Consider the following 27889-nt stretch of genomic DNA (forward strand, 5'->3'; position numbering starts at 1 on the left):
TTAATATTTTTAGACACAGTAATGGTATTCTGGTTACCTAATAGAATGTCCTTGTTTTTCAAAGTTGTATCCTTCAGTATTTAGATAAGAAGTGTATGTCTGTTTTTACATTGAAATGATTCAGTGAAAAATAAAAGAATAAATAAAAACACATATTTAATATTTGTGATATATATATGTATATATGTGATATATATGTATATATAAAGGCAAGAAAGCAAAACGGGCATATTATTAACAGTGGATAAAACTAGGTAAAGGGTATATGGATATCCTTTTTAGTTGAACTATATGAAATTGACAATACTTGACCCTTTTTGAGTTTAAAGAAATGACAATTTTACATTTGAATACACCAATTACCATAGGAGACACTTGAAGGGTGATTAAAAACCCACCATTAAAAGAACTCCAGGAACCAGATGGGTTTACAGCTGACTCCTAACTAGCCTTTAAAAATCTGATCATTTCTATGCTATGCTATTTCAGGCCATGAAAAAATAGAAAAGTCTTTAGCTCATGCTATGAATGTAGCACTTCCTTAACACTATTTAAACCCAATAAAGACAGCCCCCTCTACCCCCCAAAAGAAAAAGTATAGACTAACCTCAGTTATTGTTATAGATAGCAGAATTGTAGGAAAAAATAGCTATCCTGAGATTGTAAGAATAACTCAATACCAGGATATCTATCAATATATTTCATCACATCAATAAAGTAGAGGAAAAAACTATGTGATTATCTCAATATATGCTGAAAATACTATTAAAATTTATCTGACATTTCTAATAAAAGCTGTGAGTAAAATAAGGTTACTAATGAGTGCTTAGTTCTGCTTAAAGGACTTTAACATGTATTTTCTTATTTAATGTTCACACATTTAATCTTCAGAGACAGATCCTGTTATCCCCACTTTGCTCTCTAGGCTAAATGTCTAGAAGATGGAATGTTGAGTCCTATAATAATTGTATGTTTAACTTTATAAGAAACTGCTAAAGTGATTTACAGATTGGCCATAACATTTTGCATTCCCACCAGCAATGCATTCTGCTTTTGGTATAACATTTAAGACTCCTTTGCCTAATTCACGGTCATGAAGATTTTTCTCTTATGTTTCCTTTTAGAAGTTTTATAGTTTTATATTTTACATTTTGATCTATGATCCACACATGCCCTGCATGTGTGCCATCCAGTGTACAGTCTGGGACCTGAGTGATGCTCTATCTTATAGCTCATGTCTCACACTTTGGTGTGCTGTTTAGGGTCAGATACATGCTTACATAGCTTGGAGGTGAGCCCAAAAGTTTATACACAATTTTATAGGATCACTTTCTTGTATTCCCTCTACTCCACAATCTCTTCCATGTTTTCTGGCTTCCCAAAGCCCAGGGCTTTCGTTTCCCTACACTGCTACATGTTTCCCATGATTTTTCCATAATATTGGGCCCGTTTCCAAGCTCAAGCAGTGATAAGATTAAGAGAGAAAAAAAATGCAGTGGGACTTCTTCCCAAGGCCTCTGGACCTCAGTTCCTCTGGTTGGGAATTTGGGGTCCACCCAACTGTTGCTGCCATCATTACCACTGCTGCCCCAGGTTTGCCTGGTATTGGGATGAGAATGAAGTAAATGATAACAACAAACAAAAGAGGGGATTTCCCTCACTCTTTTGACCCTCAGCAGTCCTCTGTCCTGTTCCTTATGTCCCAAACAGATAATTTCTTTTGCAGTTCTGTCTGCCTTCCTTGTTGTGCAGTTCTGGCCCTTAAACTGCCTTTGAGTTCAGGTCAAGAGATTCCAGAGGAGAAAAAAAAATGGGAAATTCACCACTGTTTTAATAGTACTCTGAATTCTGGTTTCCTTCCCCAATCTATCTGCTACCACTTGCTTTTAAGAGTCGTTAGATGACTGCTACATTCATTCTGGCCAGGGATTTTAGTTGCATTCGTTGGAAGAGACAGAGGGGAGTAAGTGTGCTTACACCATCTTGACCAGAACTGGAACCCCTCCATAGTCTTTTGGATCACAAGTTCCATCTATTGCATTTAAAATATTTTTTTTTCAGACTTCACTTATTACCCAAAGTAAAGATACATCTATGACTTAAAGTAAGCCACCTATATGTGATCATACTTTATGGTAGCAAGCTAATAAATTCTCTTCGGTAGAGAAAAATGTTCACTGTTTGGTAAGCTTAATAAATGGGTGAAGCTTATTAACATCGATGTTCTCAAGAGCATGTTGGAGGAGATAAATAAGAACATGCCTAGTGGAGGAGAGCTGGCACTTATGAACATAAAGACTATTATCTCTGAAACTGGGAAGATTCAGTACATAGAAAGAAAGCATATTAATGAACCCAGATGGCATTGGAGGCAAATTTAGGAGCTGCTAATCCCTGCTTGTTAAAAACCTAGGATATATTTAGGTTAACAATAGGTTACTAGAGTTATACAACATCTTTAATAAAATATGTCAAACTAGATTGATTTAAGCAATAAATATTTGGAGTTGTGAAACATTTTTTACAAGAGCCTACAGAAAATAGAACGTAATTTTAAATGGGGGTGAGAGGTAGGGGATATTAAGTATAAGTTTACATTCAAATGAGTAAACTGGTTTTCCATGTTTCATGACAAAGGGTATTTCTCGGACCTGCCAATTAATAAAAATTGAGACAAAATGTACAAATTGGTACACAGTCAATGCAAAATAATGAATTGATACACATAGGTGAAGTGGTGCAAATTAAATATCTGAAGAGATCCTAAGCAAAGATTATCATGTTCAGAAGGAAATAAAGCAAGCTCTAGAAAGAATCTTTCTGAGCTGTTGGATGAATATAACGCTTTTTGTGAGCATTTTTCCTTAAGAGGTTTATCATTTTGAATGCAGAAATAGGAGCTGCCTGTAAAACTGATGAATCTAATCATTACATAAAATGAACTAAGCTCCCCAGAGGCTATTTCTTTCTATTCCCCATGTAAACCATGCTTTCATAAATGCAATTAATTAATAACACTTTATGTGTATGTATGTGTGTGTGTATATATATGCCATAGGCAGAAAAAGAGTGTTTGGATAAGGAAAGGCTCATAGGTGGTCTTTTGGGTAGTGTTACAGCAACATTTATTGAGCACTTACTGTGTGCCCTAAATTTATACGTGCAATACTTAATCCATATACAAATCTAAAGAGGTAGGTATTATTATTGTTCCAAGTTTACAAATAAGAAAACTGAAGCATAGAGAGGTTGAATTTCTTGCTCAAGATCCCACAGCTGGTAAGAGAGGGAGGCATGGTTGGGCTCCATACCTTCTGCCTCCAGAATGTGTGCACTGATTTACTATGTTAATACACCAGTGAAGTAAATTGTTAAACATGCACGAGACTTTGGATGCTAGAAAGAAAACCAGGCACAACACAGCTGGATATGAAGGGAACTTGATTATATGTATTCTTCCATTATATAAAATTGACATTGCCTCACCTCAGCAATAAAGGAAGTCTGTATGTAAGCAGGTATATTTAACTCTACTATTGTTTAAGATTAAAAAATATTACTAAGGACAGTTCTCTCTTTACCACTGTGTACATTCCCATGGTGGCTGTTATTATAAACTTTGTGGCCAGTGGGTATATATGATAAAGAAATCATTCTAGGACAACATAAAATAGGATGGGCCATAAACCCAAAATAAATTTTAAATACTTAACTAAAATAATGGTAGTGGAGACATTGCACTAGCTAAAAGTTATTCACTCTGCAATGGACACAGGGCAGTATGTGTGATTTTTTGTTTGATCTGAGGAAGGGGCTGACAGCAGGCTGACTTGGGATCCCGAATGGGGTTGGGAAATGAGCCTGAGGGTAACAAATTCCTCTAATTCCAAATTCCTATAATTGAGGAAGACAAACGTCCCTGCTTGGCTACCTGAGATCAGGGCTGGCCTTGTTTACCTTTAACTTTTCTAGATCAAGGAAAAAAATCTGCAGCAAGAAACTTCTGTGTGGCACTAGCAGGTCAACCCCATCACTCATGAGGGATGAAGATTTCCTGTGTTTGTTTTTAACTGGCCTGTCTTGCTTATAAAAGTACATCTCTTTTTCCCCAGAGAATTTGTTAATCAAGGTAGTTTGCAGGCTTCAGGAATTAGCTCATTTATTTGGGGCAGCAGAAGAATGAACCAGTTGGGAGCGCAGGCCTTGGGCTCAGGCTGCCTGGCCTTGTAGTCTGACTCTGTAGCCGGACAGTGGGGTGACCCTGGGTCACTTTGCCAGGCCTCGCCCACCCTAGGAGGCAGCTACTGCTATCATCCCCGTTTTATAGATTAGAGGCTGAGTCACAGGGAGGTCTTATGCCTGGCACTTTATTTTCTAAGTATCTAGCACAGAGTAAATAGTCAATAAAAGCCAGCTATTACTCTTTGAGATGTTCGAAGCAAAAATCTGGAAACTGTAGAAGTCATCTTGCTGGGGGCACTTTCTCATATTGTCTGGAATACAAGTTCTGAATTGCTCTGGTGTGCAAGGCTTTCTGTACTGTGGCTGAGGTATTTCGAAGGGATGGGTCCAGCATTCCTATCTTGGAGAAGCCAGGAAATGTTTGCCCTGTGGTATGGGCCCCATTCTCATGAGTTCTGTTAACTCCATGTGACACCCTACCCTAAACTAAGGATGGGGTTACCATCCCAGATTACTTACCACTGCCGGAGAGCTCTGCCCCACTGGTTTCTGAGGTGTATTTGTAGGCATGTGTAATTATTTGGTGGACAATACTGTTTATTGGCCTCTGTAGGGCAAAGCCTGACACCTTTGATCTCTTGTTTCTTGGCTAACAGCAGAGCTAGTCCTTGGAGACTGGGAACTGGGTTTTCCTCACCACCAGCATTAATGTAATTCACAGAAGGGAGGATATCTGGATTCTAATCGAGAAACCATTCTGCTTTCTTTTACATGAAAACCTCCAAAATAATACTGGGGGAGTCTTTTCTTTTTCTCTAGAATTTTAAGAAACAAAGGTTCATGATTTATTTCAAATGCTGCATTAAAAATATTTGTTATTATTAAAAAAACATCAGCTTTAGGACAAGAAATTTGAATGCGCTTAGGATAAAACTTAACCAATGAAGAATTTGTTTCATATGTTAAGATCATGCTGAGTCCCTTTAAGCATGAAGTCATTGCTGTTTTAAAGTTTTTCTATCAAAGTGCAACTCATATTAATGTTATCAATTTTTACCTTACATGAAACATTTTATCTGCATCTTACGGTGGTAGTTTGCAGCTGAATGGCAAATTTTATAGGGACTAAAAAAATAAATAAATAAACTCAAGTACATACCTAATAATTTAAGAGAAAAAAAATGTAGAAATTTAAAAAAAACAAAAAGGGAGGGCAATGTCAAATGTATAAATAAATCATAACCAAGTGAGGATGCCTGAGTTCATTCAATATTACATTTGTACACCTGCCCCTTGGGTTTCCCTTTATGTATCATTTTATTAAAGCCCCAATTTACTAACATTCTGGCGTTTTATGGAAAGAAGCTGACATGAAAGTTGGTCAATAAGACGTTGCTCTGTAAAGAAGCAAAGTCTTGCTAAATATAGTGTAAATGATGGACAACTATCATTTAAAAGCGATAATGAAATGAAGGATTTCTTTGATAGCATTATAAACCACAGTGGAAGTGGGGCATATGCTGGTATCACTGTAACATGGTCAAACCAAATTTATGTCGTGCTTGTGTGTGTGTCTGAACACACACTAACTTATGATCCTATTCTTTTATGCTTATTCTATTGTGCTCTATTTCCTTCTCGTTGATCAATGCACAATGAATTTTTCTCTTCAAGTTAGCCCCTGCTTCCCTCCAGCATAGGTGCTAAAATTTTTAAACTTGAGGCTCAGGTGTGGGGCCCTGGGCAACCCCAGCCAAATCTGACAGTATTTAATATTAGCCCCATCTCTATGTGGGGTTATAAGTCTAAACCAGTGGTTCTCAAAATGTGGTCCTAGAGCCAGCAGCAACAGCACTGCCTGGAGTGTGGTTAAAATGCAAATACTTAGGCCCTGAAACAAACCTACTTGATCAGAACCTCTGGGGCAGGGGCCCAGCAATCTGGGGGTTTAATGAGCCCTCCAGTTGGTTCCGATGTTCATGAAAGTTTGAGAGCCTTTGGTCTTAACTTGGTCTTGCTGCCCTGTATCCTGTCTGCCTGGGTTGACTTCCTAGATGCACACATACCTATAAAGCTCAGTTATCCCCTCTGATTTCCTCATGACTGGGTCTCTGTCTCTCTGACTGGGTTTATGCCCTGATTTCAGATTAACACTCTAGCTCCCAGCTGGGATTTCCACCTGGCCTGCTGGACCAGAGCCCTGTCAGCTCATTTCCTTAAATATATCACGGTCCTGCTTTTACTCTTCTCCCCTCCTGGCTGGTGGACAAGTCTGGCATTGAATCAGTTGGGCCGTTTGGGGCCAATTCGCACTGGGGCATCTCCATGACCTGGCAACTCCATGCTGTGCCTCCCAGCAGGCCATAATAGCACTGACCTAAGATGACCTCCAGGCCCCTCACCCGTGGACGTTATAGTTGACATTAATATCCTTCTTTATTAGTCCCTGTCCTATAACCTGATAAACATTCTAACTGCCTAAGGCCCCATTTTATATTACCCTGTCCCTACTGATTTGGATATCAAGAGACTGCATGAGCTATGACATCTATCTGAAGTCAGTGGATATCTTTGGAAAACACTACAGTAGAGTTAGGTAAACATTTTAGGGTAAAACATGTTATTGATTTGGGGACAAATCCTTCAGGGTAAAGGAAGACAATAGTAGAAAATAAGTTATATTTGAATTACTTTAAGAAAATGTTGCCGGCACCACTTTATGTTCTGAATATTCTAATTTACCTGATAGAGCATTCAATACATTTATCTTGTGAGGATTGGTATCCTCTAACTTCTGCTTTCCAAGTCCTAATTTTTCCATGCATGGATCCACCTACTGAATTTATTTTCCCGAAACCTGAACACACCATTATCTTACTATCAGTTAACAGGAGACTCAACACTATAGCGTTTAATAAAATATTCGTGCTCATCCAGAGGAGCCTATAAGCAGCTACCACCGTGAAAGAAATTGAAGGTCACATTTATATGCCTAGAAAATAGTTCAACAAGTATTTCAAAACATTCTCCATTTCAACCTTTGGTCAAAGCCCTTTTATGTGTTAGCAATGTTCACAATACTTGAAGAGGTCCTTTTTTCTTTGAATTCGGTTTAATGCATAACCACTTGGCCCAGTTTAGACATAAGCTTTCTTACCCTAAACTCATGAGTCCTGCTTCTGCTTCTATTTGTCAGATGGATAGAAATTTGTCAGTAAAGGCTTAACAAAAGGAATTTACATGTGTGGTTATATTCATTCAATTTTTCATGGAGCAATTATTTATTCCATTCTACTATGTGCCAAGCACTACATTGGTGCTGGAATACCAGAGTCCTTGCCTGAAAAAAAATCTTCTTGGAAATCCCTTCCCAGTCAGATGGATCTTTTCTTGTCAGAGGTGTTGGGTATGGATTTGCCTCACAGAAAATGGGTGGGGACCAGGGAGGGGCTGCATGATCATCAAGATGTATGGCTTTGGAAAGTAAAATGTGATTTATGCAAAGCACTGTTACATTCTGGGATATGAAAATGAGGACCCAGATCAAAGAAACAAAGACAACAACATTTTACTTTTTCACAATTGGCACAAGCTATTCATTTTTCATCATATCTTCTACTACCTGCACACTTTGGGTTAATACCAATCATCTTCCAAGCACTGCTTATTGGATGGCCCCTAACTGAAGCCTTGACCCGATTTTCCTTTAAGAAATTGTCTAATCTGTGTCTATAGCATCCCTCTGGCCAAACATATGGCTGAATAATCAAATGCATTTAAGCATTTCCTGTGTCTCTAATTCTATCCTAAGTGCTGTGACAAATTAAAAACTAAGCAAATTCATTTTCTCCTTGGTATTATAGCTTTTTCTGTATAAATTCTACTGTATCATAAGTATCTTGAGGACAAGACTCATGTCTTACTCATTTTTGTAAACTCCATAGATTATCACATTATACTCAGTAAATATGATTGAATGGAAAAATTCATAAAGAAATTCATTTCTAGGGACTGTAGACTATAAACATCATCCTGAGATTTCTAGAACTCTTGGAAAAGGCAATTCTGTTGGTGATAGGTCATACCGTTTCACCTTGTGAATGAAGGTCAACTTGACCCCAGGGAAAGTTAGTGTACAGACATGTCATTGTACTCTTGACCAGTCAGCAACATCAGAAACGGAACAGTGCAGCCATGCCTCATAATGATTTCCTTTGTTAAGCAGTGTCACTCACCTGATCTGAAGCCAGGTCAGCATGGGGGTTGTTCCTCCTCCGAATACCCAGACTGTGAAGAACACCAGGAGCAGAGTGGTGGTAAACATCATTTGCTTGGGCTGAGATTCTGTGTTCCGAATAGCTAAGGCAAAAGCTATCGCTCCTCGCAAACCTTACAGAGAAAAACCAAAGAAGGAAAAGAAACATCTGCACGAGTGTCATTCTCATTTCATTGAATTTATCTTTACAATTTACTGACAAACACAATTACATTTTAAAATTAAACTTCTAATTTTGAGATAACTGTAGACTCACATGCAGTTGTAAGAAATAATAGGGACTTCCTGTGTGCCCTTTCCTTCTCCCCAGTGGTAACGTCTCGTCTTGCAAAACTATCTAGTACAATATCACACCCAGGACTTTGACACTGATATAGTCAAGATTCAGTACAGTCCCAACACCATAAAGATCCCTCATGTTGCCCTTTATAACCACACCTACTTCTCTCCCACAAACTCAACATCTGGCAGCCAGTAATCAATCCTCCATTTCTATAATTTTGCCGATTCAGGAATGTTATATAAATGGAATCGTGAAGTATGTAGCCTTTTGTAATTGGCTTCTTTTCACCCAGCGTAATTTTTGGATACTCATCCAGGTTGCCAAATGTATTGATAGTTTGTGCCTTTTTATTGTTGAGTAGTATTTCCATGGTATGGATATTCCACAGTTTGTTTAACCGTCAACTGTTAAAGGACATCTGGGTAGTTTCCAGTTTTTGGCTATTACAAATAAGGCCTTTGTGTGAGTGAACGTAAGTTTTCAGCTCTCTGAGATAAATGCCCAGGAGTGCAATCACTGAGTTATATGGTATTTGCATGTGTTTTTTTTTATTAATTGATTTTAATTAAAAATTTTATTGAAGTAACATTATTTAAATTTATATGTATAACATTGTATATATTATAACATGTTTCACGTGTACATTATATTTCTTTTTCTAAATTTAATTTTATTTAATTTTTTTATATAGCATGTTTTTAAAAGAAATTACTACCAAACTTTTCCAGAATGGCTCTACCATTTTACATTCCCAGCAGCAATAGATAAGTCATCCAGTTTCTCCACCTTTACCAGCCTTTAGTGTTATCATTATTTTAAATTTTAGCCATTTTGATAGCTTGTTGGGGTTATAATTTCCATTTTCCTAATGGTATTTACATTTTTTAATGTGCTCATTTGTGATCTATCTACCTGCTTGGGTGAAATGGCTCTTTGTGTCTTTATCTCATTTTCTAATTGAATTGTTAGATGTGTGTTAAATTCTGAGAGTTCTTTATATATTCTAGATAATAGTCCTTTGTTGGATATATAGTTTGCAAATATTTCCTCCCACTTTGTAGCTTTTTATTGATAAAGTCTAATCTGTTGATTTTTCCTTTTATAAATCATCTATTTGGAGCCAAGTCTAAGAACTCTTTACTTAGCTCTAGGTCCTGAGGATTTTCCCTTATATTTTAAAATTTTTTCTAAAAGTTATTTAGCTTTACATTTTACCTTTAAGTCCATGCTCATCTTGAGTTAATTTTGGTATAAGGGGAGAGTTTTAGGCTGAGGATTTTTTTTTTTTTTTTTTTTTTGCCTATGGATGTTTAATTGCTCTCCTGAATTGCTTTTGTACCTTTGTCAAAAACCAATTGGGTGTATTTGCATGGCTCTATTCCTGGGTTCTCAATTCTGTTCCATTGATCTATGTGTCTATTCCTATTCTGCTGGTACACTGTCATGATTATTGTAGGTATATGGTAGGACTTAGTATCGGGTAGACTTCCTGCACTGTTGGTGGGAATGTAAATTGATACAACCAATATGGAAAACTTTATGGAGGTTCCTTAAAAAACTAAAAATAGAACTACCATATGACCCAGCAATCCCACTACTGGGCATATACCCTGAGAAAACCATAATTCAGAAAGAGTCATGTACCACAATGTTCATTGCAGCACTATTTACAATAGCCAGGACATGGAAGCAACCTAAATGTCCATTGACAGATGAATGGCTAAAGAAGATGTGGCACATATATACAATGGAATATTACTCAGCCATAAAAAGAAATGAAACTGAGTTATTTTTAGTGAGGTGGATGGATCTAGAGTCTGTCATACAGAGAGAAGTAAGTCAGAAAGAGAAAAACAAATACCTTATGCTAACGCATACATATGGAATTTAAAAAAAGAAATGGTACTGATGAACCTAGTGGGAGGGCAGGAATAAAGACGTAGACATAGAGAATGGACTTGAGGACATGGGGCGGGTGGGGAAGGGGGAAGCTGGGGCAAAGTGAGAGTAGCATCGACATATATACACTACCAAATGTAAAATAGTTAGCTAGTGGGATGCAGCAGCATAGCACAGGGAGATCAGCTTGGTGCTTTGCTACGACCTAGAGGGGTGGGATAGGGAGGGTGGGAGGGAGGCTCAAGAAGGAGGGGATATGGGGATATATGTATGCATATGGCTGATTCACTTTGTTGTACAACAGAAAACAACATAGTACTGTGTAGCAATTATACTCCAATAAAGATCTATTTAAAAAAAAATCGGGTAGAGTGATTATTATTTTTCATTTTCAAAAGTGTTTTAAATATTCTAGATCTTTTGCCTTTCCATAAAATTTTAAAAGAATATTGTCTGTATATACAAAAAAAATCTTTCTGGGCACAAATACTTTTAGAAAATCAAGTGTGTGAGACAACAAGGAAAACCAAGCTTATGGACCATTGAAAATTAATAAACGATTAAATGACATTTAAGAATTATTCCAGCCTGAGAACATACTTTTACAAAGTCTATAATCTAAACTGACCCATTAAAACCTGCTTTTTTGTCTATTTTTCTTCTTTAATAATAATATGTTAATTGAATTTTTATGAATCCATATTAAATATATTTGCAAGAAGAGGTTAAAGAAGATTAAATGCTAAAATTTCAAATCAAAGTGTGATGACATCATAAAAACAGATGTAGACTTTGAAGAAAAGTAAATAAAAGCACAAGTAGTAAAATAAAAAAGTTAAAATGGAAAATCTCTCTTAGGTAACACAAGACTTATAAGACATTTACAGGCTCTGTTATACCACGTAACAGGGGCAAATAAACATTTATAATGATAGCAAGTATAAGTCAAAGGTAGTGATTTTTGTTACTTTTATAGGAAGGTTTAAGTCACATACATAAAATTTCAATGGTCCATTTTTTATAATATTCATTGTATTAATATCATCTAGGTTTCTAATTTTCTAAATCTTTATTCATACATTAAAAGACTTTTAGAAATTGGGTACAGGGTAGGATGAGAAAAACTGTAACTACCTTGGTCTTTATCCTTGGCTTGGCAACTTAGAATATAATGCTCCTTTCTTATCTTTACACTGAGAATATACAAGAGACAAGTTGCATAACACAAGATCCAGAGTATTAGAATAGAGAGACTTAATATATTTTGCCTGAAACAAGGAAGCCTCAGAAAGAGAGAGGAACATGCACTCTGATTATAAAATTATCTTCAAGGAACAAAATGTAATGGAGGAAGAAAATTATTCTAAATCTCCATGTAGACAAGGAAATGGCCTGAAGATAAGAAAGATAACATTTGAAGTAGATATTAATAAAGAAAAGTTCTTATACATCAGAAATTCTGAACACTTAGATGGCTGTACTCAAGAAGAGTACACCAGAGACGTTCATGCACTTAGACCCAGCTGGGGACAAGAGAGTGGGGATATTAATAACCCTTATTACTGGAGAATATTTCAATAATGTTCTCTCCAGGAAATACAAATGGTGTCATTAGGGAATGAGAACTGAAAGAAACAGTTTTCCAACAGCCTTCTATATCTGAGGAGAAAATTTATAGGTTAAGGTAAAGCTGCTAGCAGTGTTTAATCAGGACAAGATTGGAGATAGAAAGTGAGCTTTTCTTTTTCTCTTTTCCTCAAGCTCACATTGCCAGAAGTGTCCATAAAGAAGCATTACTCCAGTTAAGTGGTGTGTATTAGAAATATTAAGTGATAAGACTCTACGTATTTGTTTTCATTATATTGAATATCTGTGTGTGTGTGTGTGTATATGTTTTTGGCTTTGTTTTTTCATTTTTTGTTTTGTTTTTACTTTGAATTTTGTGAGAAAGAAAAAAATAGAGACTGGAATAAAAGTTAAAACTTGCTATATCATGTTTATTGTAAAGTTCATGTTAGTTATCAAGGGCAAGGAAGGACATAATCATTTATCTTCCTGAATATGTTTAATAATGTATTGCTATTATGTTAAACTAGCATAACTAGGCTCTTAAATCTAAATTATCTATACATGAGCAGTTCTCAGTTTAAAAATATACTCAAAAGATATATGTTATTCTGACTTCTAAAAAAATCTATATCCTATAAATAAAACTCTATATTTACAGGAGATGCAATGTAGAGATCTCTTTAAAAAAAAGAAGAAAGAAAAAAGCAGCCACTGCCTTGTACTTGTACTTGTGGAATGTTAAGAAACATTGATATTTAGAACCAACTTCCAGATGGCTCGATAAGAGGAGCCCTTCCCCATATAATGGTCACCTAAAAAACCACAGAAACAGTGTGCTTTTGGAGAAGAGAGTATATGCCTGTAGCCCTGGCCACTTGTCGCAAATATGGCTCATGCCACATGTGAGATGGCCTAGTAGCATGGGAAGCATGGAACTGAGGAAGGTGAGGTCACTAAGTAGACAAAGTGAAGCTCATTTAGAACTCTAGATGAGAACAACTGCCTACATACCATTCATCCTTTATGATGCCAAAGTTATTGATCACACATTTGGCACCTAGACAATTGTCAAATCAATGGCCATTCATTGCTTCATTCAGCACATTTGTGTCTTAGTCTGACATAACAAAATACCATAGTCTGGGTGGCTCCAGCAACAGAAAATATTTCTCACAGTTGTAGAAGCTGGGATGTCTAAGATCAGGGTGTCAGCATGGCCGGGTCTGGTGAAAGCTTTCTCTCTGGCTTGCAGAAGGCTACCTGCTTGCCATGCAAGAGCAAGCTCAGTGGTGTCTCTTCTTAATTCTATCATAGGGCGCCCCACCCTCATAACCTCATCTAAACCTAATTGTCTCCCAAAGGCTCCATCTCCAAATAACATCGTATTGGAAGTTAGGGCTTCAACTTATGGATTTGAAGGGGACACATTATGTGAGGGGAGTCCATAGCAATATGTACTGACTATCTGTTATGTGGAGGCTCTGGGCACACTTATCCTATCTCCTTCACACCACAGATTTGGGAAACAGAGGACTTTAGGACTGAAATAAATTACTTAGGCTACCAGCAAAATACTAGAAATTAAAGATTAGTATTGACTTAGGAGTTTCTTTTAGCAAAACACTATTTTCCAAGAACACATGCTATTTTGCTTACAAACCAGGAAATTCAGAACTCATTGTCAAAACTTGTGTTTTATTTTGTTTAATGGTACTTTGATTCTTTGGATTTACCTTTCTTTTTCTCTTTGTTTTGGACAACTAATGGACATAATTTTATACTTTTGGGGGTTATAGACTATATCACCTCATTTTAGATGGGTTTACTGTTCAGAGACTTTGACATATTTCACTTACTCAGTTGGAAAATTAGCATCATCTTGGGGAATAAAAGAATTACCTGAAATTAAATGTGGTTTCATTTAAAATTGGCCTCTAAGGGATTCTTATGTTAATTATGTTGATGTTCTATTCATAACAATAGAAGACTATTGAACCAAGGAAAGCTTTCAGGCAAGGACCCCTGCTGCAGAAAAAGTGCAGCTTCCTGTTTATCTTTAAACAGCAAAAGTGAAACTTAATCTGTTATAAATTTGCAAATGTGTTCTGAACAGGGTGAAGGTCATATACAGCTACATTTAAATCACAAGAATACAAGTACCCCCTAAGGCATTTTCATTGAAGGTGCAAAGCAAGAGTCTAAACCTAAACATTTATTGAGCACTCACTCTGTGCTACCTGTTACCCAAGGCACAGTGGGAGATGCAATGGCGAGGAAGCTTGGGCTCCTCTGTTCTAGGGCTCATGGTTCTACAAAAATGAGTCTCTTAACAGGTAAATTATGATCAAGTATATTAGAGGTATAAAGAGTATGCTTTGCATGTATAGTCTGATGAAGAAAAAGGTAAGATTGCTAAACTTCATGAGGGCCCAAATCATGGCCATTGTCAACAAATGTGCAATGTTTAAGGCACTGAAATCAATGGTGGGGTGAAAGAGGTCTTCGCACATGTGGTTTTCTATACTTGAATCATTTTTCTCCCATTCAAATTTTCTCTAGTTCTTTCTTCTATAACCCTCACCCAAATTTCACCTAATTCCAACTGATCTTCAGAGCTCAGCTGAGCCTCTGATTTCTCTAGGAAGCCTCCATTGAGGTCTGGGCCTGGGTTAGGCTGACATTCCCAGTACAAACTGTGCTTGGCCTATCAGGTGACTTATGACATTACACTGTAATTGGCTGGCTCTTTGTTTATCCACACACGTAGAGCAATGCCAAGCACATAAAAGGTCAATGAACAGATGAATGTTCTGATTCTTCATGATTCTTGATTACAAATGGAAAAGTGGTTGATACCTCTTAGTTCAATGGAATGGTTGAGTAATTGTTTCTTCAAGTTTGGCTTCTGCCCTTTTATTATTTATTGAGACCCTTAAAACCTCGTACTGAGAGTCAAGAGACCTGGGATCTGTTCTCAGGCCTGCCCGACAGGATGCGTGATCATTTGCCTCATCTGAATCTGTGCTGTCTCATCACCAAATGGGGGTTTTTAAGACTAGCTTGTGGCCTTTAGCCAGAAGTGCACATCAGAATCAACTGTGAAACTTAAAAATGTATGAGTTATTCATGCTAGTGTCCTAACTCTAGAGATTTGGATTCAGCAGAGAATGAGTTACCTGAAAGCTCAGGCTCCTCTCTCTTCCCTCTGTACCACCTTGGTCCAAGGCCCATCACCTCACACTCTGACTGTGCCCCTGACCAACACCCTGGTCTCTTGGCCTAACAGCCTCCATCCTTTCTTCCTTCCAGACTATCGATGTCCCTCTGAACAGTTTCCTCAGAATCTAGCTTTATGAGGTGGTGATCTGACCCAGAAACCATAAGTGGCTTCCTACAGCCCATAGAAACACTTCAATCAGAATTTTGCCCCCCTTTCCGGGTCTACCTCCCCTTGTCCACTGAGAGCTTTGCATACCAACAAGGTGGTCTTCTTTCTCTCTGTAAACAATTGTTATCCTTGCCCCTATGCCATGATCCCACCGTTAAGCCTGTGTTTCACTTCTTTCCGCCTCTATTCCACCCCCATGAAGTTTTCCTGGAATACTCCAGTCCACATTGCTCTCTCTTTCTTGGAAATCCTATAAAACATATTGCTCATGCCACTCATATTATTAAATGATAGTCTGAGATGAATCAGTAGTTTAATATGATCTATTCTTTACTCTCAATTATTAATCTTTTAAAAGGTTGGAATTACAACTTCTTTACACAACTTAATATCTCTCATAGTATCCAAAACATGAAACTCAGTAAACGCTTTTGAATTGAATGATTACAGTGGCTTCAGACTCTCAAGATACGAGGTGGTGACGTTCATGTGTTCCTTCATTCATTCGGGCTCTAGGAGATAGCAGAAAACAAGAGATAGTTTCTGCCTTAAAGGGGTTTCCAGATTAGTTTAAAATAGAAAAAAAAAAGTAATATGTAAGTTGTTGTGAAGGAAACAAAAGTAGGATAAGAAGATAGAAGATATATTTATGTGAAGGGTTGGAGTGTTCAGGGTGGTTAGGAAAACCACTTTGGTTAGGTGACATTTGAGCATAGACTCTAATGAGGGAGAGGCCATGTGGGTGTCTGGAAGAAAAGCACTCCAGGCTTCTGGAACAGTAGGCGCAAAGGCCCTGAGGCAAGGATATGCCTGATATGTTCACAGAGCCGCAAAGGGGCTGGTGTGGCTAGAATGGAATCAATGGGGGGCGGGAGGGGTGGGGGTGAATGGAAGGAGATAATGCCAAAGAGGTAACCGAGCCAGATCATGCTGGGCTCTTGAACAGCAAGGCTTTTGAATTTTATTTTGAGATGGAAAACTTCAGGAAGGTTTTTGGCAGGGTAGTGCTAGGATCTATTCTATGATTAAAAGGATCACTCTGGCTCTGCTATGAAAAACAGATCTCCAGGCTGGAGGCAGGAGGTCAGTGAGAAGCCTGTTGCATAATCCAGGCAAGAAGTGGAAGTGCATCAGAACAGGATGGTAGCATGGTAAGTACTGGAATAATGTCAAAGGTTGACAATATTTGCTGATGGGTTGGATGAGGCGTAGGAGAAGAAGAGAGAACTCCAAGAACTTATGGCCTGAACAACTGGAAGAATTGGGGGAAACTGTGGGAAGAGCATATTGGGGTGTCTGGGGGAGATCAAGGGTTATATTCCAGCCATGTGAAATCTATGATCCCTGGTATTGATACAAGCGCAGAGGTTGAGTGGGTGGTTGGATCTAAGAGTCTGGAGTTCAAGGGAGAGGTTAGAGTCTTCTTTACTGGAGACAGTGGGGAGTTAGGAGGAAAGTTTGGAGTTTGAAAAGTGTGGGAAGATAAAGTTTATTTTAAACCATGTTTTTTCTTGCTTTAAGGACTTTGTGCTGCTCTTCTCAGGCTTCCCCTCGCCCCCTTCCCCAGTCTCCCCCGCCGGCCCCCAGCCCTGGCTGCTCCTCTTCATCATTTCAGTCCTCAGAAAGGCTGCCCTGACCATGCCATCTAAGTGCCCTCCACTTGAACCCAGGCCTTTTTTACATGTCATTTATTACACGGATCACCATCTGAAATTATAAGTTTGTTTTTTAGCCTTTAAGACCTGTGTCCTTCCACAAGAAAGTGAGCTCAGTGACAGCAGGCCCAGTGCTAGGATGGTGCCTCTCATATAGTAGGCACTCCTTAAGCATTGGATAAATGCATGAGTGAATGGATGAGGGAAAGATCATATTTTGCCTTTGAAACACAATTGGAATCCAAAGGAAAATGAACAGTAGTTGGACAGGGATGGAGAAATGTCCCTGAGAAACTGACCCATTCTTTAAAAGAAATATCCCTTAGATAAGTTATTTTGCTGCCTTTCTTTTCATTTGGGATATAATCCATTGCAATACCTTTTTTCCTTTCATTTCAAGTACATCACTCTGATAAATCAAACCCTAGTTTGAGTCTACAATAGAATTATGTATTGCTTTTACCCTTGCTGAAGTCCCATGGCCTTGCAAAAGGTAACTACTTTCAGCAAAAATGTCAGTCTGATTTCAAAATACATTTTCTAGGATAGTACAACCTTGTTATACAGTCCCATTTTCAGTTCAACGTCGTTTTATCACATGGAAACGAAGCCAACAGATTGTTTCAGTGAAAAAGCCTCTGCATTCAAAAATAAATTGAGTTTTTCTGGAAACTAAGTCTGTGTTAGACAAGCAGAACTTTCTTTCCTTCATCTCTCTTCCTGAACTTGAATCATTTAAACCCAAGGCCACTGAGAAGGAATGCGACGTAACTTCAATATATTTTTGCATAAAATGAAGTGTGTTTTTGGACAACTTAGGCAGCCAGGAAGGGTAATTGTAAATAGGATTAGCTCTGTCACAGCTCTGAGTCAACATGCATAGATGCTTCTGTCTTTGGAAGTTTATTTTTACGTAGGGAAGGTAGATGTGGTAGGAAACTGTGGAATAATCCTTGCCACTAGCTGAAATCTTCAATGGAGGGTTTCAAGAGAAAGGCTAAGAGACATCAGAAGAAAGTCAACTTTCTGTGAGCAGTACCCAACTTATGGCCAGCTTGTGTTTCAAAGGTCAACTTATAAGTTTCCTATTTGACCAGTGGTTCTCAACTTGGGTGAGTTTGTCCCCCAGGGAACATTTGGCAATGTCTGAGGACATTTGTGATTGTCCACAACTGGAAGGTGGGAGGCGCTAATGTTAATCTAGTGGGTAGAGACCAGGGGTGCTGCTAAATATCCTACCATGTACAAGACAGACCCCACAAAAAGGAATGATCAGCCCCCAAATATCAATAGTTGCTGGTTTGAGAAACCCTAGTTTAGACACTGGATTGCTTTTTCCCATAGGAGCAATGCTAAAAATGTTCCTACTGCAGAGGGCTATTTTGGCAAAGATGGCTATCTGTCCACCGGAACCTATTTTTATCATCCATGCTATGCTGCTATAACAGCATAAACTACATTTCCTAGCGTCTCTTGCAGCTAGGAATACAGCTGGTTCTCACCAGAGAAATGAGAGCAGAGGTGATACATGTCATTTCTGGGCCCAGTCTCTCTTTCCCGTTCTACCAGCCAGTTATAAATCATGATGAATCCCTATAGCAGGAGCTCCCAGACTTTAGCTACATCAGAATTACCTGGAGGACCTGTTCAACCTTAGATTGTTGGGCTCCACCCCCAGAGTGTCTGATTTCAGTCAGTGGGTGGTGTGGCTTGAGGATTTGCATTTCTAACAAGTTTCCAGGTGTTGTTGATACTGCTGGTCTGAGGACCACACTTTTAGAACCCTTGACTTAGGGGATTATGATGCCACAAGATGGAAGGAGCCTGGTGATATCTGAATCACCACCTGGAGGCGAGGCATCTTTCCCCCACCCTCATGTTAATATCAACCCTACCTGTGACTTGAATGAGAGAGGATTTACTACTGTGGTTCAACAACTGAATTTTAGGAGTCTGTGTGTTCTAGCAGCTTAGCCTATCATAAGGCTCTCTACATCTACCTACCCTACATCTCTCTCCCTTACATGTCCCTGTAGAATCACAGAATATTTTCTTAACAGATGAGGGAATATGGGCTGGGAAGGATGGAGTAGCCAAGGTTACATAGTAAATGGTATGGCTCGTTATTCAATCTGTTTCATTCCCCCCATTGAATATATAACCCATAACAAAGATAAAAAATCACGATTATCTTAATAATTTGAATTTTTAGGAAAGATGCGAAGAAGAAAATTTTCTTCCCCTTTCCTAGGCAGACGATCAACCTGAGGCAACATTTTGAAAAAGATGTTTTGCCTTTGCTCTCCCTCCCCAGTTCTTTCTGTGCCTTCTCTCTCTGTGTCTCTGTGTCTCTGTCTCTCTCTCCCCTTCCGCGCATTACTGCCTTCGTGCTGCCCTCCCCATCCCAGTCCCAGCCACCCTACTCTAAAATGATCGGTTTTTGACTCTCCAGTCAAAACCCCCATTTCCGCATGCAGCCAAAATGAGCTTCCTGCCAGGAAGAAAACAATTGGAAGGAAGAAATCTGCTGGGGAAGGGTAGCACACAATTCTCCTGAAGGGCGTGCTTTTAAAAATAGTTAACATGCATGCTTTCACGTTTACTTGTGGAATTTAAAACAGCTCCAGGAAGGTCTAGTGACATTTTTCAGGCACTGAGGGAAGTGGACGGTGAGTGGGACTGAGGATCCTGTAAAGGGAGGAAAAGGCTGTTATTCACAGGCAGGGCATCTCTGGTGTCTCCTTCTGCCCTCGAGTGCGACCACAGGTCTCTAAAAGTTCCTGGTGCTTTTGGAAGAGGGTCAGTGGGAGGCTGGGCAGTGAGGCTGGGACCCAGCCCTACTCACAGAGGTTTGGTCTGTCTGTGAAGGATCTGGTTGCCCAAACAGCACTGGAATGTCCCCAGTATATTACAGCAAGTGCCGAAAATTCCTAAATGATGTAATGGCCCTATGGAAATTTAGCACAAGGCATTTTTAAATGTAACTGCTTCTTGCTTATTTGCACATATAACTTACTAGAGTCAGTCCTATTGACTTCTTCTGAACTCTATCCACAGAACCTGAGGGCAGAATTAGAGGGATTTATGCATGGCACAGACAGACTTATTTTTTGAGCTTGGTTCGTGTGTATTGATGGTTTTCTAAGGTTATGTCTACCGAATGCCAAAAACAAGCAAGCAATTAGTAAGCAAATTCAGGAAGAAAACAGGGAAAAACAATGTGGTCCTTTTGTTTGCCTCAGTGGACAAGTTAGCTTGGTTAAAACTATCAGTCAGACATTTGTGATATCTGTGACACTCCTGAAAAACTGAAATGCACAGAGAAAGTTCCCAAATTAAATAAGATTATTTATTTTTCTGTATCTAAGGCCTTATCCTTGAAACACAGGGAGAGGTGACAAGTGTTCTGGGTTGTCCCCTTTCATTACTCAGTGTCTCTCAGGGGCTAGAGTGTTCTTATTGGCTACTCTCTCTATATAGTGCGGTTGGGTAATCTACAAGGCCTTGCCACTTTTTCACACTCAATAAATGTCTAAAAGTAGATAGTGGCATTTTGTATGTGTCAACTTGCCCCAGAGGGGGCTACAATATATTTTCCTCACAAAAACTGGTATTTTGAGTTTCACTTTTGAGTTTACGTTTCATGTCTTAGTGCCAGGAGTAGGTCACTGCTGCAACTAAAAGTAGAATATCAGCAATTGTCCTTGAATGAAGGGGAGGGGAGTGGAGCCTTGGATCTTGCCGTCCACAGGTATGTCACTGGCACTTAGCACTGGCCTCAGACTAGGTCCTCAGCAGTGGTCTGACGGTCAAACCTTATTTAGAATAAAAACCTTAATCTCTGATAGGAGGTTTTTCCGAGAGCAGTTGTGAGTTTATATGAATCATGTCTCTGTGAAGCACTAACGGCTATCCCCTCTCTGGTGGTTAAAGAAAGTGATGGAAACTCCCAATTGTCGAATGTGACCTAAGTGGCGGTCCCTGTGCCAGGCATTTTATATACACTTTGTGCTCTGGTTTTCAGCACTGACCGTCTAAGGTAAGTACCATTTTACAGCCACGGGAGCTGAGGTTTAGAGAGAGTTAAGCATAGAGCGGCCCATGGCTGAGACTGTTTCAGAGCCTGAGCCCTCTGCATTTCACCAAAACAGTAGTTCCTATTTAGAAAATATGTGGGCTGCCCAATAGAATCTAACATGCCACTTAAAAATGCAAGAGCTAATAACTTTTACTGTAAATTTATTTTGGAACTAAGTGAAGAATATGCTATTTTGACCTAATCATAGGAGAACACTATGGGGCTGGCTGTAGCTCAGAGCTCGTTCTCAGATGTTCTGAATTTGCCATCATCACATAAACTTTTCTCAGCATTTGAAACCATGAGGACTTAATGGGATCTTCAGTTCATACGGACCTACCGTGCTTGTCTACTTTGTCACGGCAACGCGGCACGTGGTTATTTGTTATTCAAGATGTCTTTTTTCTGACTGTTTGATACGCTGGTTAGAACATTTTCATGACTCATTTTCTGCATAAGCTGGTTAACCCTGTCCCATCTGAAGACCTCAGAAGACCTTCACCACCTGTTCACTAATGCCTGCCCCGCGCCACAGTGGGTGCCACATGAGAGAGGTGGGGACTTGGTAGAAGTTCATCCTCTCTAACAGAGAAAACGTCCTCAGCCTATGTCCCATTAGCTGGTTAGTGACCTTGTACTGGTAAGGAAGAGAGAGTGGCCTAATTAATTGCACAAGATACGCCCAGAGCAGGAAGGAGATGTACCACCAGGGGAGCGGGAGGGAACACTGGACTCTGGGGGAGGGGCTGCGAAGAGGAAGGCTTGGCAAGGAATGCTTGACAGCATGATGGCGTCATCTGGGCTGTCGCTCTCTGGAAGGATGAACAAAGGAAAAGACAAGGAGAGAAAGAGTCCTGTCTGGAATTCCCTGGCGGTCCAGTGGTTAGGACCTGGCACTTTCACTGCCAAGCCCGGGTTCGATCCTTGGTCGGGGAACTAAGATCCCCGCAAGCCAAAAAAAGAAACAGTCCTGTTGCTTAGAAGACTCAGACTCTCAGACAACCCTTGTACATACATTTAAAGAAATCTTCTTCCTGAGCTGAAGTCAAGCCTGATTCTTGATTCAAATCATTTGGCTTGAGCTTCCCTGGTGGCACAGTGGTTGAGAATCTGCCTGCCAATGCAGGGGACACGGGTTCGAGCCCTGGTCTGGGAAGATCCCACATGCCGCGGAGCAACTAGGCCCGTGAGCCACAATTACTGAGCCTGCGCGTCTGGAGCCTGTGCTCCGCAACAAGAGAGGCCGCGATAGTGAGAGGCCCGCGCACCGCGATGAAGAGTGGCTCCCACTTGCCGCAACTAGAGAAAGCCCTCGCACAGAAACGAAGACCCAGCACAGCCATAAATAAATATAAATAAATAAATAAATAATTTTTAAAAAAGTAAATGGTAGCAGAATTCTTAAAAAAAAAAAAAAAATCATGTGGCTCATATAAAAGTCCCAGGGTTTTTAATGAGATCTTAGGTCTTTAACTGGAAATCATAAACATCCATCCAACACAAAGCAAGCAAAGATTTGAAAAATAGTTTCATATCCGAATGCTACTGTTGAGGAAGTGTTAACAATGTTTACTGTTACGAATGCTCAGGGAAGGGTTTTTTAGCCTGAAGTGAGTAGGTGAAAAATATTTTCTTTTATTTCAAAAACAAAAGTCTTCATTTGTTGATCTCTTTCCTTAAATTTATTGTTGCTTATCTCCCACCTGGGCAAACATGGTCTGAGAGCTGCCTTTGGGGTCAATTCTGGATTCAGAAGTTTCCAGGCTGATAGAACAGGAATGGATAGTCCTTAAGTGAAATTTTAGTGAAATGTACACTTTTAGTTGCATAGACATTGTTGTAGGTTGTTCATTTGCCTATTCATCCGTCAATTATTTGTGGAAGGTTCAAGTAGTGGGCTGGGTGCCGAGGTACAGAGTGAATGAAACAGATAAGTATTTGGCCTCACAAAGCTCCCTGTCTAGAGGGGCACACGGGCAGGCAAACCAAAAATCATGGTAGCGTGTGATGGGTACTAGGAGAGGAGAAGTATTAGGTGTTATGGAAACAGAGGAGAGGGACATCAACCCAGACTTGAGGAGTTACAAGGTTTCCTACAGGAAGTGATGTCTAAGCCAAGATCTGAAGGATGAAAGGTATTAGCTGAGTAAACGAGTGAGGGGGGTGGGGGTTGTGGAAAGGGGTCCGGGCAGATGGAGAGCCTGAGTGAGCAGGGAAAGAGTTCCACGTACTCGAGGAACTGGAGGAGATTCTGTAACTGGGTAAACATTGCTGTGCTGATCAGACCGCAAGGGGAAGAACAAGAAGCAGGACTGGTACCCAAGAGGGTCCAAAGCAGAACAGAATAAGGTGGGAGGGATGGACTGAAGAGAGAGCTTCAGAACAGAAACGACGAATCGTGATTACGTTCTGGGATGCGCTTCTCAAACTTTCACGTGCATGCAAATTGCCTGGGGATTTTGTTAGAAAGCAGCTTCGGATTCAGCATTTCTAAAGAGACCCCAAGTGATGTCGTAGCTGCTGGCCCCTGGACCACACTTTTGGGTCTGAAGGATCAACAAAGCATGGATGTGTCCCTTTTACATGGTGGCTGGTAGCTATTGTGGGACAGTCCTGGTGGGTTAATAGCGTTCCATTAATTTGGGTGGTCATAGACACAGAGTCCTGTTCAAGGGCGCTGCTGAAAAAATAACCTTGACTCTTCACTTTCATGAATTCCACTTATGTTTTCTTCCTGGTTGTAACTGACAAATCAACTGGGAAGGCCACTTCTTGATCAAAGTCTCAGACTGGCTCTGACAATGGCCTGATTGGTGGCTCACCAAAAAGACACTGAGAAAGGTTGTCACCTACACCTGGGCAGTGGTCCTTAAGCTGTCCTTCTGTAGAACACTGAGGTTCTATACAGTATTTCCCAGAACTTGAATAGTAATGGCAGTCTTCTTACCATTAGGGGGGAAAAAACTGAATGCTAATGGGAAAATTTTCTTAAAGTTTTACTTCCAGGCCTTTCTCTCAGTTCTTTGGTGCCAGCGGCTATCTGAATGCTAATGAGTGCTGGGGACAATCAAATGAGCGGCAAGCAACATAGCAGCAAAGCCTGGCCACGCTTGGTGCTGTTGTCTTTATGGCTATGTAGACTCATGGATGAGGTTTTATATTATATCCATACACTGAGGTCACATTTCCCTGGTTAAAAACCCTTCCCAGTTTATGCAATAGGACACATCAGGGTTGCAATGTCTCTTCAAAGTGCAACAGAAATGGACAAATTGGAGAATTATGTCCTGTGACACACCGTTGGGCCCCTTGAACCTGCCCGGGTGCTTCAGGGCCTCCGTTCCATCCGGATCAGCACAGCAGCTCTGCACGGAGCCTCTGAAGCCCAGTAGGTTAAAGTCCCCAGCCACGGTGGTGGTTTCAGGAAGGCTGCAGGGGCTCAATTGGGCTTGGTCTTTCCCCTCCTTCAAGCAACTCCCGGCTCTTATTTAGTTTTAAATTAAATCAAAATTGCAGCACATGGATTTGAATTAAAACAAGAGGCCCGGTCTTTGTAATATGCACCACATCAATAGGAAAGGTAATTTGTGCAAAGCACATCCCCTCCTTTAATTTAAACCGCAGAGCTCTGCTTCTCCGGTTTCAAGGGAGCTGAGCGCTGGGCAGGGCAGCTCACGCCAGGCACTAACTAGGCCTGTGCTGAGAGGGACAGGAACAGTTTCAGGGGAGCTTAGCGGTCCTCTTAAGCCCTTTGTGCTGGGTGTCACATGATACAGCAGAGCAGTTATGAACTCCTGGCCTTGAATTTAAAGAAGGTCTGAAAATGTCTCAGGGTAAACTTCCCCAACTGACTCTTAACTGCAACCTAGCTACCAAAAACAGAATTTGCGTTATTAAAAGCTTCTCAAGGCAAATGAGGCAGAGAGACCACACTACTCCTGACCTTGAGACCTCATTTTAAGGTTCCAAGGTTGCATGTGTGTGGATTACTAGACTACACAAAAACAATCGGGTAGGGTCTGTGCTAGGTGAGAAATTCAATCTGGGTCCTGACAGTCACTTCGCTCAGTTTAACTGGCTCTAGAGGTCAAAGGTGGAGACCTTTGACCTCTAGAGCCAGTTAAAGTGAGCGAAGGCGGGGGGAGGGCACAGTGTGGTGGAAGTGGCAGTAGGGTCATCCATGAACAATGTGAGCTTTGCTCAAAAACACTGCTGTACCCCAGCCATCTACACAGCTCCACGCCTTGCTTCAATGCTCACTGCCGGTAGTGTGTGCTCCCCACCAGGAGGTAAGTCATAAGCAGCTGGATCCCTCTGCAAACTGTCACCTCCAGGCGCATCCAGATTTGGAAACGGGTCTGATTCAGGTTTTGTGGGGCCTGAAACTTACACATTTTTGGATCCTCTTTAAGAAAAATGATACAAAAACACCTTTCACAAATTTTATGTACCATCTGGACACACTGCTAGCGCCCATCCCAGGGTCTTGGAAGGTGGACACGGGGAGCTTAAAACTGAAGCTTCTTTAACTTTACAAGTAAATCCACTTCTGCTTGAAAAACATCACCAGTTCTCTACCTGCCCAGTGCAAAAAAGGCAAGCACAAGGTGAGGGTAAAGGTGGTGGAAAAGGCTTTGTCAAATACTAGGTGTAATTGACTAAGACAGAAGTTCTGGCTCTTATTTGATTGGTCTTTGAACCATCTGTGGTGCATGGGCTTAGTGAACCAAGCTTGGCCCAAAGTCAAGTTCTCTCTCTTAGGCTGCAAGCCACCTTAAGGGCAAGGTTCTCGTCGCTGTCTTCGTTCACCCAAATACCTACCGAAGAGAGCCTGTCAGGGAGTGTCTGCTGAATGAGTGGCTGGGTGACTGATTGAGGGATTGTGTAAATAAATTCACGCTCCCATCTTAGATCGAGGGTCATTGTTGTTTACCTTCTCCAGAGGACTCTTTGAAAAATGTTTTAAGCTATGTAAAGGAAGGCTCCATCTAAATTTATTAGTGAGGCATGGACAACTAGTTTCCACCAGAGAGCTTCTAAACTTATCCTTCTTACTGGATGACCAAAACCACTCTAGACATAATCAATAACATTAAACTACATTATAATGCAAATATTCTTCAAGGGGTTTGGCTGTTTCTTCTGGTTTCAGCAGCTGTGGTGCCCACACACCCAGAAAAGGCTAGATAGTGTGTTATTTGATCTGCTTTTTCACTTCCTCCTCAGGCTTACATTATCTTACGTTGACCTTTTAAATTCTTTACTTCCTGGCAAATATATTTAAAACTTTAGGTCCTGAGTGAGGTACGGCATATCAGAATTCATGCAGAAAATCAAAGCCCGGTCTGAACCATTCTCTTTTGAAGAAAAGTACTGCTCTGCACATGGTGAACTCCTCTGATCCTTCCTACACTCTGAAGGGGGTCAGTGGGTGCAGTGTAGAACCTGAGCCTATGGCTGGGAGGTGTGTCACCCACGTGTGTGGTTTACTGTGAACAGGATCGGGTTCAGGTTTGCATGAGAGACATGTTGAGACATGCTGGAGTTGGCCTGGGCTAGGAAGGGCACGGTTTTGATTTAACTTTTGTTCTCATGACCTTGAGGGTAAATCTGAAGTTGTGTCAAGACAGGTGAGAAGGCTCTAAGTTCAAAGTCAAGAGGCCTGGGTTCAAGTCTCAATTTCATCTCTTAATGAGTTGTCAGATCGTGAGCAAGATACTCAAAAACTCTCCATGTCTTTCTCTCTCTCTTTCTTTTTTTTAATCTGCAGGAAGAGACCAAGAGTGCCTATCTTATCTTGCCCTGGCTATGAGTCTCAAAACATTACCCACAAAAGGCCTTAGAAAGGTATAAAGTGACTTTGGAGTTGAGCATCTATGATTCCATTACATAACCATGTAACATTACAATCTCCTCATCTGAAAGCTAAGAAGACTGTTTTTAGTGGAAAATCCAATGTTCTTAATGATAGGAACTAGCAGATGGATATTCCCTTGAATTAAACTATTAATGTCAATCCCATTAAAGTGATGGGGTTATTATTTTTCTTCTAGAGGATGAAGATGATCTAGAACAGGGCCAGATAGTAAATATTTTAGGTTTCGTGGGCCATACAATTTCTGTTGCAACATTCACCTCTGCTCTTATAGCACAAAAGGCAGCCACAGACAATATGTAAACAGAGGGGTATAGCTGTGTTCCAACTTTATTTACAAAATTCCTGTGGGCTAGATTTGGTTCAAAGGCCATAGTTTGCTGACTCCCTGATTTACAATATCATAAAGGTATCACCGAATTCTGGGCTTCCTCACATCCCCTGGTCATACACACCATACTGCTGGCCTCAGTTTTTAATGCAGCTCCAATCCAACAGCTAAGCAAACATAGAAGGTGCCAAATCCAGAAAACCACCAAGCCACGAGGTTATTTGGGCAGACACTTCACATCCCAACATGGCTATCTAAACCTTGCATTTCTCTCACAATCTTCTTTGTAAAAAAACAGCATTGTTTAAAACATAATGTCCAAGTTTTAAAAATAAACCACCATTCTCCAGAGT

General features: G+C 40.2%; 1 protein-coding gene across 8 annotated transcripts in view; it reads right to left on the reverse strand.

The window, feature by feature from the left end:
• SLC9A9 (solute carrier family 9 member A9) overlaps positions 1-27889 on the reverse strand; it is a 685705-nt gene that overhangs the window by 180073 nt on the left and 477743 nt on the right. For all 8 annotated transcript variants that reach the window (XM_068546052.1, XM_068546049.1, XM_068546048.1 and 5 more), the window contains one exon: positions 8418-8571. In XM_068546052.1, the coding sequence (XP_068402153.1) occupies positions 8418-8571 (154 nt within the window). The remainder of the gene's footprint in view (positions 1-8417; positions 8572-27889) is intronic.

This window comes from Eschrichtius robustus, chromosome 6 (genome assembly GCF_028021215.1).
Source record: "Eschrichtius robustus isolate mEscRob2 chromosome 6, mEscRob2.pri, whole genome shotgun sequence".
NCBI classification, from domain to species: domain Eukaryota; kingdom Metazoa; phylum Chordata; class Mammalia; order Artiodactyla; family Eschrichtiidae; genus Eschrichtius; species Eschrichtius robustus.